We start from the raw sequence: 12,114 nt of genomic DNA, 5'->3' as shown, positions 1-12,114 counted from the left end.
ATTTCACATATTTAAACATTTATTTATGTAATATCGATAATCAGTGAACAACATCAACGTTCATTTATTACTTTTAGAGTAGTTCATATTTTAAAATTTATTCGTAATATCATTTCCATACACATTATGAAAACATATCAAAGTATTGTAAAACATGCTTTATCAAAACATTAGAGGTTGACTCATCGTAAATCTCCCTTATTTCATAGAAGTACAATAAATGCACTCACCTAATATGCCTCATTAATCTGCTGTAATGATGTCCGACTATTCGGCAACTTTATCCTTGCCATTTTTTTGCTTGGCTCTGGGGCTTGGCTACGGTCTATATAAACATCCAATAATTACATATACCATACAAATGTTAGTATACTTTCTAACATTTATTCTTTTAATAATACTCAAAAGTACTATTATTTTCAATTTCTATTAAAATTCATCTTATCTAAAAATTCCAGGCTCAATAGTATCGGTACCCCTACTATGGTATCGATACTTCTATACTATAGTACAGATACTCCCTTCAGTATCAATACCACTTCTGCATTCTGGAATCCATAGTATCGATACCCTCAACAGTATCGATACTAATTGCATCAATATTGATATTGTTCATCCTCTTTCCTCAAATTTAAACCTATAGTATCATTATTGTTCTTCGAGTACCGATACCCTTACCCAGATTTTCCATTTTTCATTTTTAATTTTTACCCAAATTTCGTTTAATTCTCTTACTTTTACCTCCAATAATACCATTAAACTCATCCTTACTAAACTCAACTAACTTTCCTTCATTAATCTTCCTCTAACATTTAAAATCTTCAAAGAACACTCCAATCCAAGAATCACACTACTTTTTCATACATGTTTTTAATCACATCCAAGGCTTCTGATCTCTCATTTACTTCTTTAACAAGTCAAATTTACTTGTAAATCTCAATATAAACTCATATTTCATCATATCACTCAAAAAACCCATTTTCTTCAATCTCAAATAATTCACTAATCACTTAGTTTTAATCACCCTTGAATATTCCTTAAGCCTTTATATCACTTAAGGTTTCACAACCAGCCCATAAACTAAAAGAAACCCCAACTTGAAGAAATATTACCTTTGGCTATGGGGGAGAACACAGAACGAGAAGAACCAGAAGAAAAATATAACTTAGCTTTTTTCTCAACTTTTCCCCTTTTTCTCTTCTTAAATATCCCTAATAAAATAAATTTTAAATCAATTTCCCTCTAAAGGACCAAAATGCCCTTTCATTCTTACATTCTTACTAATTGGTCTTAAACACAATTTCCTAAATCATTTCTTATACTTTACCATTTATTCAATTTAATTCTCTAAATTTTAAATCTTTTCAATATAGTCACTGACCCGATGTTTGGGGTATTACACCCTTGAACTTTTAAAAAAATCAATTTAGCAGTTGAACTTGAAAAAAACAATTTAGCACACCTGCCATGTCATCAACCACATCACCAACCACTTTGACTGGCACATCAGTGATAAGTGTTCAAAATCGTTAATCTTTACTTGTTATTTTTTTTGATTTTGTGGAATTATTGATGCTGAATTGGTCGTGTTATACTTGTTTTTGTACAGGTCCTTGTTTTCCAGAATTTGTGACAAAATGGGCGAATTCTGCATTTTTATTATTTGGTCACGGCTGGAGACATGGGCACGACTCTAGACACGATGCGGTCTGACATGGTAGTTTCTAGAAGGTTCAGTCAGCGGCGGTTTCTAGAAGACTTCATCCGCACGCCTTCTAGAAGATTGACGAGTTGAGTTGCATTAGGAGACTAGTTTAAGTTTGAATTTAAATTAAAAACAATTATCTTTTAGGATTATTTTATTTATTTTCTTTGTTTATCTCTTAGGCTTTGAGAGGCTATAAATACCCACTTGGGGTAAGCTTAAACTCATCACTCAAATTACATTATTCTTTTCTCTCTAGTTTTATTAAAGTTCTCTCTTTTTACTTTTCAAGTTTTTCCCTTTTTCTTTTATTTTCAAGCTTTGTTTTTAATATGCTAAGTATGGCTTTTGTCATGCTTAGCTAAACTTTTCATAAGCCGAGAGCTTTCGCGATGATTCAATTCCAACGGGAGAATTGAAACGGTCCCTTAATATCTTCAGAATATCTCTCTCAATCTATGCGCTTATTTTTCAAAATCAAAACAGTTTTCAAAATCAAAGATTGACTTTGGTTAAGAGGTTGTTGCGATTAAACGTGTGGGAGGAAGATTCGGCTTATAGAAAGCAATTCGACTTCCTGGGAACACACTTGGCGAGATAGCTTCGCCAAGAGGGAATTGAGATCGAAATTGACGGTTATTGAAGCAACAATCTGAGTCGGTCGCCACGAACTTAAACGGTAATTGATCTACGACAATTGATGTTGATAGAATCAATTCCCGAAGCCGGAATCAAAGATTTCCTTGGGTATTCGGTATACAAGATAGAGTCACGGGGATAGCCCTTGTAGACAAAGTAACCGACGTGAATCTTGAAGAGAAAATCTTATTCGATGATTTGAAGGAAATATAGTCAAAGCGAAGCTTGAGGCTACTTTTACCGTATTTATTCACAATATCCATCTTCTTATTTTTACTTTAATTGCTTTTATTTATTTAATCACTTTTATTATTTTAATATCTTTTTACCAAAATCCCCCCATTTTTACTTCTCTTTACTACGTATTTCCTTTATTTATTGATTGAGAATAAGGAATTTATTTTGACACCGAAATGACAGTTGTCAATCAGTATCGTAACGGTCAATGAAGGAAATCATTGGTCAAAATGCCACATTTGATTCTTTTTATAAGTTTGATGGCTATATTGAGTACAAAAAAATGTCGAAAGCCAAATTATTTTTTTGGACAACTACAGGAGCCTTAGGTATACTTTTACTAAATTTTTATTAATTTTTTATTAAGCTAAGGTGATTATAAGTAGTATATGTTCTTATCTCACACATTTATAAAAAAAGTAATTTTTAATATAATGTTTTTTATTTTCTCTAATATAAAATATGTTAATTTAAAAAATAATTTAAAATGAATATTAATTTAAAAAATAATTTTATTTTGGTTTCTGTCTGACCCGAATAAAGCCATAGAAATTGTTGATAAGGAGTAGATTTATGCGTTGGAAGTTGCGTCCCTGAAAGCAATGAAGCTTCCCCAAAAGCAAGACAACCTAAGCTTGTCGTCTTCTTTGTTTCTTTACATTTAGAGGCTGTTTGGATCATAGAATTGAGGATTATTGTTAGGAATTTTTTTTCTAGATTGTAATACCACGTTTTGATGGGAAAGATTTCTAATAGGGGAGTAATAAACTATTTCCAACAACAATATTTTATAGCCTTTTACCGAGAATGCTAATCCCATTCTTTGTTTAGGTATTTTTTTTCTTTAACTTTGACTAAAATGCCCTTGAAACAAAATATTTTTTTCCAAAATACCCTTACTTTTATTTCAAAAGCTATAGTCTTTTGTTTTCACAAATTTGTTAAAATTTATTTTCCCAAACCACAACTATATTTTTCCTTGTTTTACTATCCAAACCTATTATACATTTTATTTATTTATTTATTATCATCACTTTTTAAATATTAATTAAGATTCAAAGAATATATGGTATATTTACTCTTTTAATCTACCCATTTATCTTTTAAATTTTATAAAAAAATTTATATAAATTTTATGAATTTAAATTTAATAAAAAATATAAATTGAAAATAATACAATAATATATTTTCTATGAATTTTTATATAAATATTTTCATTTGAATATTTTGAATTAAACTTGTTAAAAAAATATCATAAGGACAATTTAGTAAAATATGCATTCTAGTAATCTTTTATTCTTTTAATCAATCATTGTAATCATACATTCCTGTCAAATAAACCAAACACAATAATGTAACATTCTGAGTAATGTGTAAGGTAATGTAACATTCTGATAATCTTATTATCGAAGATAATGTTACATTCTATGAACCAAACGTCCCCTTAATATCGATCATCGTTACCAACAAATTTTTACAACATCAACACGGAATTTAATCCCCCAGGCCCAAGTCCGTTCATTTATTTTAAAAGCTTTTACCTGAGTGCATGTGAGGTTTGTTCTACTTTCCTAAAATATTATTCTAATAATTTTAAATTTAATATCGAATTTGATTTCAAATATTAATATTTAAATTATTAAAAAGTATTAATTGTTGAGAATAAATATTGATATTTTTTTAAGTATCGATATTTTAATCCCGGGTATTATTAATACTCAAGTCAAGTCTGTGAACATTTCTTTTATGTAAAACAAAGAGCGTAATATACTCATCATTTACATTGTTGAGTGATATTCTAGTGTTCCTTCACCGACATTTCTCGTAATTAGACTTATTATATTGGGTATGTCGGGTTTAGTTAGGTCATATTAATTCGAATTTTAAAAGTGTTAAGTTATTGATTTATTATAATTTTAAATTATTTCATATTTGGATTGTTTCAATTTACTTTTAGATCACTTTTTAGTTTATATCATTTTCATGTTTAGATTTATTTATTTAGGTTAAGTTGATCTTGATTTTATTTTACTTTTTTCAGTTTAGGTGAATTATTTTGAATTTAGATAATTTGAATTTAAACAATTTTAATATCAAATCATTTAGAGTTGAAGTCGATGTGTCTTCAAATAAATAATTTCAAGTCACTTTGAATTTTGTTATTAGTGCTTAACATTGGGGTTGATATCATTTATGATACTTGTTCAAATTATTTCAGGGTTTAAAGATGAATTAATGTTAAGGTTAACAAATTATAATAGTCATTACATTCGCAATACATAGAAACAACTAAAAGAGTAAAAGTACATCTAGAATTACACTAACAACAACAAATAAAAGAAACAAGCATGATAGCAACGAGAAGAGCTAGCTAGCGTTTGTAGCGGTTGAAGAGCTCCTCCGTTTGTGCGTTTCTAAACGCACTGCAAGCAACAACATAGACGCAAATGAGCAACACCACCGCCACAATGAGAATTATACTGGCTTTTCTCCATTCCTTCCTCAAATTCCCTTGCAAACCAGTCTTGCATGCGTTGCAGTTATAGCACAGCTGCGTCTGGTCATTGCTCCATAGGTAGCAGTCAGGATCTCCGGTCAGGTTCGACGGGTTCGTCCACTCTGTCAGGTTCACGAACTTATACCCACAGATAGTAGGGGGCTTGCAACATCCCGACTGTCAAACATAACCAAAAAAACAAAAAAAGAAGAGTTAAAAATACAATTTGGAATCGATTATAAACGAACTCTATAAAAAACATCAAATTAATCGAAAAACAATAAACAAGTAAAAAAACATCAAATTAATTGATAATAAACTGGAATGTTTAATGGTGTTCACAATTGATGCTAAATAATAATACTGTAAAAGTAAGAGGATCAAATTAGATCAAAATAGTGACTAAAATTTAAATTTAAACATAATATCAGGAGCAAAATAACGTTTGACCTTTTTTTCAATGCAAATTGAGACGGAGACAAAGCTATTACCTCATGGACAACTTTTCGTTAGGCCAAAGTTCCATGATTTCAGGCTAATAATTCACCTTTACTACGTCATTAGCATAATATTCTTATATCCATATAAAACACGAGAAATTGTAACCCAACAAAAAAAAAACTGAACCAAACCGATATTAAAACTAACTTTTAGAACTAATAATCAATTTGTTTAATAGTATGTGACATTAAATTCCTTAAACAAAGTTAGAAGTTTGAATTTTAAGGTTTATTAATAAAAAAAATTAAATTAAGAGAGTCATCTTTATAATAAATCTGTACAAAATTCAGTTTAAAATAATTGATTAATAAATGAGATAGTGATAGTTAAAAAAAACTAATTTTTGGATCCACAAAGTGGAGTTTTATGGCAAGGTTGCCCCCACCGAACACAGCATGTGTTTGAAGCTTCATACATTCATGATTTGAGGTATGTTTAAACAAACCGGAAAAGTTGTGCTGACGAATCTGTGTGTGGATCAAATTGATCGATGCCATGGGGTCCAATGAATCGTGGTTTCATTATTTATCCCTTTTGTTTTTTTTTTTGGAACAAATTCCATTATTTACTCTAAAATTAAGACAACAACCCCATAATGGTGCGTCCAAGTTTCATATTATTTAAGGTGAACTTGTCCCCTGCTTTTGGACTTTCAAATCTCGTCCTAATTGCCCAACTCCACCCTGCAACTTCGACAAAGATTAATTAATCCTACCTCTATCTAATAAACCATCACGACAATGTTTTTATCCAAAATAATATTATTGTGAAGGGTAAAGTCCACAAATAGTCCCTCAACTATAGGATACTATTTTATTGAGTCCCTTAACTATTAAATGTTACAAAATGATCCTCGACTACAAGAAGTTCCTTTGTTAAATCTCTTGATTATTAAAAGTTACAAAATAGTCATCTTACTATTCATAATATTCCAAACTCATCCTTTTCTGTTAAAAAAATTAACGATTGTCTAAGTTGAACAATGATATTTTAACCGATATATGATAGTCATTTCAAATTATGATATCATATTTTATCATATTTCAGTCAGCATGTTAACGTACAATTCAGACTGTCTTTAAAAATTTAACAAACATGACAAGTGTGGAACATAATGAATAGTCAAATGATCATTTTGTAACTTTTTAATAGTCAAAGGATTCTACAAAGTAACTCCCTATAATTAGATGACCATTTTATAACATTTAATAATCAAATAACTCAATAAAATATTATTCAATGGTCATAGGACCATTTGTGTAATTTAACCAATTGTGAAATACTTAAAATTTTATCTCTATACCTTATTAACAAATTATAAGAAGTATCTCGAAAGAAGATACAAACTAAAGTTCGTTGAGGACCTAAAACGTTTACCAATTATAAGATAAAAGGATAAAATCTCGAACATTCTACGATAATGTCGTAGGGATATAAATAGATAAGACAAATCGTAAGTTATTTGAGAAAGATTCGATCAAAGTTTGATAAATATTCGACTCGAATAGACTTGATTCGAACTCGAACTCGACTCGAATTCTTAACGAGCCGAAACAAACTACTTAATACTTGACTTGAAAAATTTGCAAGTAGCTCGAAAATATAATATATTAAGATTTTATTTTTTTAAAAATAAATTATTAATAATACTAATATTTATGTGTTAATGTTTTAAAAAAATACAGTATAAGATTTTCATATATTTAAGATTTAAGTTCGAATTTATGGTTTCAATCGAGTTAGTTTATGATTTTTTTTCATTCGAAATTTTTTGAAATTTTACACTCTTTAGTTTATAGTTTCGAATTCGAATCGAGTTTTAAAATTTTAAACTTATAAATTTTTAATCAAATCGAATTCAGTAATATTTGAGCTCGACTTACCTCGTTTTACAACCTTATATAAATAACTATTTTTAGGTGATTGTTCGAGTTTGCTCGATGTTTATCGTTGAAAACTGCTAGAAATCATTCAATCAAAAAAAAAACTGCTAGAAATCACATTCAAGCAACAGTGACATAAAATAATCGGATATTTATAAAAAAACGAGTCGGTAGAACGTGCCACATTATTTTATCCGGTGAAATATACTTTCAGTCCCTACACTTTAGTAAACCTTAAGATTTAGTCCATGTATAAACTCTGGTCTAACTGTTGAAAAAATTAATCCGTATTCTGTATCCTAACTCCATCACTGATCTTTCAAAAAAAAAATTAATAACTCCATCACTGCGTATAAGGACTAAATTCAAACTTCATTCAAAGACAAGGGTTGACCAAGTATTTTGACCATAGTTTATATATGTATTTAAGAAAACACCGGAAATATTTTTCAACTATCGAACACATAAAAATTAGAAAAATATTTTTCAAAAAATATTTTTCAACTATTGAACACACCCTTAGTACGTGAATGAATGATCTTTTGCTGCAATTATTGTCCAACTTTGCTTTGGTTACTTTTTTTCAGTTTTATGAAGAGGAAAAAGGTGTTAAGAGGCTAGATGAAGAAGACAGTTTCGTTCAGTCATGGCATGGGCGTCTATGGTGGGACTAGGAAAGCATGCAAGGATCGACATCCGAAGACCGGAGACGTCAATCGAAATTTTCCGGTACAAGAAATAGACGGGAGAAAGAGATACTGAAATACAGCAATGGCAAGCAATGAATACATTTCAAGGGATGCATTTCCAATTCTCCTTTAGAATTTTTTACAGTTCAATGACTCATTATGACTGACTACAAAAGAATGAACCATGTTTTAACCCCATTATAATTCCTTGTTTTTTATCTACACCCTTCTCCTCACCCCTCCCAAACTGTGTTTCTCTACCCTTCTTATACACTTTCTTTTTCCGACAAACAAAAATACATGGAATCCCATCTTTCTCGACCCCACACTGTCAAACTTCGAGCGATACACGTGTCTTTATCGGTTTTAGATTCAACCCCATGCTTTCAGGCGAGAGAAGCTCCGGTGAGATGCAAGATGCAGTTAATGGGCTCCTCGGGCTACCACTTAGATGGCATGGCCTATACAATCCATATCGCATGAAGAAGTATTCCATAGGTATCAGCATTACATGTGGCTGTTCTTCGGTCACCATTGATCCACAAGCCTGGACCTGCAGAAGCAATAAAACCTCCATTAGTTCGTGATATTTACGTAATCCGGAAAACTATGGACTAGTTGGTACTTACCTCAACCAAGGCACTAAATCTTCTATCGAACTTGGACGTCATGAAGAGGGCCTCGGAGTGAAACGGTGAGCTGTCCCCAACAAATATTAAGGTACGGCATCTTAGCCTCTTCAGCCCACCGGTAAGATCGGGTCTTCTGCAAGTTGGGGATACAAAAGTTTTGATCACTACAAAGTTCTGCAGTGTGATAAAAACGACTAATATGATACCAAAACAGTCTCTTGTCATACCCGTTAATTGCTTGAAGAAACCGCATCACATTCGAGGCATGTCTCTTGTCCAACAACTAAGAAAACAAACATGCAACGGAAATAAGTCAACTCAGGTCAACTACAGGAAATTCAGCGTTTAAAGCAAAACAAAAGAGAAATGTTAGGCACTAACTCTTCGGCAGGCTTGGATTATATCCGACTCGGGAACATCAGCAGTACCACGAACTTCCTGTTGCAATATATAGAAATCTCATTGTTCAACATACTTGAGAAGTGAAAATATAACAAAAATAAACACTATGGTACCTTGCTAAAGTAACGTTGAAGCAAAACCTCTTTAAGCAGTCCGCACATTCCGTAAAAGTACAACAAATTCAGCATCACCTAAGATTTCAGGTCATTTTAGCTATATGATAAACATTTATGCACGAAGAATGTTAACTATAACCAGCAATCTTAGGAAGGAACCTTGTTATAGAACCATTCAGTCCAAGAAGGTGCTCGGCAAAGAGGGGACACGAGTATCAAACCAAGTACACGATCTCTATATTTCATCTGTGATATAAAAACTGTCAATTAACTCGCATCGAAAATTTTAAACATATTAATCAAAGATATCATAAGATAACCTACGGCAAATAGAGTGAGAATGTAAGCACCCGCTGTTACTCCCATGCACATCACGGCACCTAGCCTGAACAGAATCTCAACTATTAGAACTCCTTTTTGACTAATACATTGACACCAGCCAAATCTGATAGCTCTGTACTAAGATGCTATCTTAAGTGTGATGGCGGCATTAACTAAAGAGTGTACTAAAAACAACGCTAAAAAAGGCACTAGTAATAAGATTACCTGAAAAAGTTAAGAACCTCAAGGATCTGATCAGCCAAGTCATCAACAGAACGCGGAGAAGTAGTTTCACAAATTTGAGCAGCTCCCAACTGGAAGAACTCTTGTGAAAGTGTCAGAAAGGAAAATATGTGAATAATAAAATCCAATAATCAATTTAGTTCATTCCAAGGTGATAAAATAGTGCACATAGAACATAATCGAGCAAATAGGAATATGGCAACTAATTTAACCTCATGTCCAGGAGGACTGATATGGTAAATGCAGAAGTTGGGCATCAGCAAGTAGGCTGCTTCTGGACAAAAGAACAATCCTCTGAAACAAGACATATCTGAAAACAGTTTTACAGAAGGAACAACACAATTGTTAGAAAGCAGATTTTCCGATAAACGCTGACTAAGATTAACAACTGAATTCATCCTAATGAATGAGAAATCATGATAATTGCAGAATCAGCCATAGGAGAATACTCGAAGCAAAGGGGCTATGGTGTCTGGCAGCATTATACTTACAATTCAACGCCAAATCAGGATATGTAATTAGTGCCGGCTTGTCTTGGTCACCATATACTATAACAGACACAGAACCACAGCGCGTACGTACATGATGTTCCTGGCAGATGATTGCAGGAAAACCGATTACGAACAAATACATGATGCATAGAAATCGACATAGAGAGAGTTAAGAGTTACAATTAAGCATACAAAATGGATGCATTTGTAGCTTTAATGAGTACCATAATGTTCTCAGAGGTGCAGCCAAAATGTAAAGTTTACAGCTAGACAAATTTTAAAATAATAACAACAATGAAAAAGGTGCAGCCAAGGTTTCTTCAACGAGCTGCAAACAAAAGTTCAACAATCCCAAAGGAAGAATCCATTATCCCAACCTCTTTTGTCATCACAAGCAAAAACAAAAACTGAGAAGGAAAGACTCTCCAAAAAATCAAAGAAACCAAAAGTAAAAGCAGATAACTCCAAAGACAAGGCAGAAGGCAAGAAAATGTAAATGAATTCTTAAATCCATAAATATCACAGCTTATTATCTAACTTAAGGAAACTCCAATTTGATACAAATTAGGATACCCATTACCATAAAAGAGGTCAAATATAAACAAAAAAAAAAGTCAAACAAGGTTAAGAAAAAGCCAAAAAAAATTGCTTTGTATATATTACCAAATGTGTAAAAAAAATATAAGAAAACATGTAAAAAAAAGGGCAAATTTTGACCAAATAATGAAGATCTGAGCAAACTCGTTTCATTAAAATTCTCGATATTGCAGAATCAAATTGGATTGTTCCCTTATTTTTCCATTAAAAAAACTAAATACTCAATTGAACAATGCAAAATGGAAATGTTGAAAAATGGGGTAAAAACCTTTCCACCAAGATAGATCTTTTCAGCATAGAGAGGAATGGAATCGTTTGAGTCAGCCATTGCTGTGGCTCTTTCTCTGTTATATTCAAACAAAGAAAGAAAACTTTTTTTTCTTTTTTCCCCTTCCAAACGATAGATATAAGAATATATGACTCTCTCTTTGCTTCGATATTGACGGCTTATAAATCAAGCGATTCTTTCTCCCTCGAAAACTCCCTATACGCCTCGCTCGATTGCTCCCTCTCTATTATTTATTTTTATTTTTATTTAAATTTCCTTCTTTTTTTCATTTTTTTAAACAGAGCAGAGGTGAAGTCTCCACCGACGCTTTATGTAAACCCCAACGGATTTACTTCTTTTAACACCACTTCTGGTTAAATCTAAACCCCGGTTAGTTTTTTCTAGAATAAACTACACCACTAGTCACCAATCTATTACTTCTTTCCAATTTTAGTCATCAAATTTTTCTTCTTCAAAAGCATGGTTAATATTATTTTTTGCCTAATGCCAAAATTCTCCAAACGTTTAATAAAATAGTCACTTTAACTCTTATTATTTTTAAACACTTTGACTCTAATATTTTATCTTGGGACAATATATATATAATCAAATGAAAACTGTTAATTAACAAAAAGTCAATGCTTGTTGCCCAATTTATCAAGTCCTATGATGTCTAAAGTGGTTATATGACATGTATCACATCATCACTTTATGTAAACGTGATATATTATATACCATCACTTATGTATATTACATGTCACATTATCACTTGTGTAAATGTGATAAATCATCACTTTATGTGCATATGATTTGTACCACGTCATCATATTTGACACATATGATTGTTCAAGTTAGCGATAAATATTAATCATTAATTGATTAACGATTTTAAT

General features: G+C 31.5%; 2 protein-coding genes across 2 annotated transcripts; both read right to left on the bottom strand.

Annotated features, from left to right (window-relative positions):
- Nucleotides 1–4,952: 4,952 nt before the first annotated feature.
- On the bottom strand, nt 4,953–6,000 carry LOC120151685 (tetraspanin-2-like). The gene is made up of 2 exons (XM_039164067.1): nt 5,995–6,000; nt 4,953–5,255 (listed from the first exon to the last, which is right to left on the bottom strand). Exons 1-2 carry the CDS (start codon nt 5,998–6,000, stop codon nt 4,953–4,955), a joined length of 309 nt encoding a protein of 102 aa, XP_039019998.1.
- Nucleotides 6,001–8,283: 2,283 nt separating this feature from the next.
- LOC120151675 (protein NDL1-like) lies at nt 8,284–11,507 on the bottom strand. Its single transcript, XM_039164055.1, has 11 exons — nt 11,222–11,507; nt 10,357–10,456; nt 10,078–10,175; nt 9,848–9,936; nt 9,626–9,686; nt 9,461–9,547; nt 9,299–9,376; nt 9,165–9,221; nt 9,011–9,066; nt 8,781–8,916; nt 8,284–8,704 (listed from the first exon to the last, which is right to left on the bottom strand). The coding sequence occupies exons 1-11, from the start codon at nt 11,279–11,281 to the stop codon at nt 8,483–8,485; spliced, it is 1,044 nt and encodes a 347-aa protein (XP_039019986.1). The 5' UTR covers nt 11,282–11,507; the 3' UTR covers nt 8,284–8,482.
- Nucleotides 11,508–12,114: the final 607 nt, after the last annotated feature.

Source organism: Hibiscus syriacus, unplaced genomic scaffold, assembly GCF_006381635.1.
Source record: "Hibiscus syriacus cultivar Baekdansim isolate YM2019G1 unplaced genomic scaffold, ASM638163v2 tig00111067_pilon, whole genome shotgun sequence".
Taxonomy (NCBI): domain Eukaryota; kingdom Viridiplantae; phylum Streptophyta; class Magnoliopsida; order Malvales; family Malvaceae; genus Hibiscus; species Hibiscus syriacus.
This window is presented reverse-complemented; position numbering and strand designations above follow the sequence as displayed.

Coding starts and splice junctions, on each gene's coding strand:
- LOC120151675 (XM_039164055.1), bottom strand. CDS start 11,281: ATGGCTGACTCAAACGATTCCATTCCTCTCTATGCTGAAAAGATCTAT. Junction 10,176..10,356: donor TCCTGATTTGGCGTTGAATT/GTAAGTATAATG, acceptor AACTGTTTTCAG/ATATGTCTTGTTTCAGAGGA. Junction 8,917..9,010: donor TTTCTTCAAGCAATTAACGG/GTATGACAAGAG, acceptor CCCAACTTGCAG/AAGACCCGATCTTACCGGTG.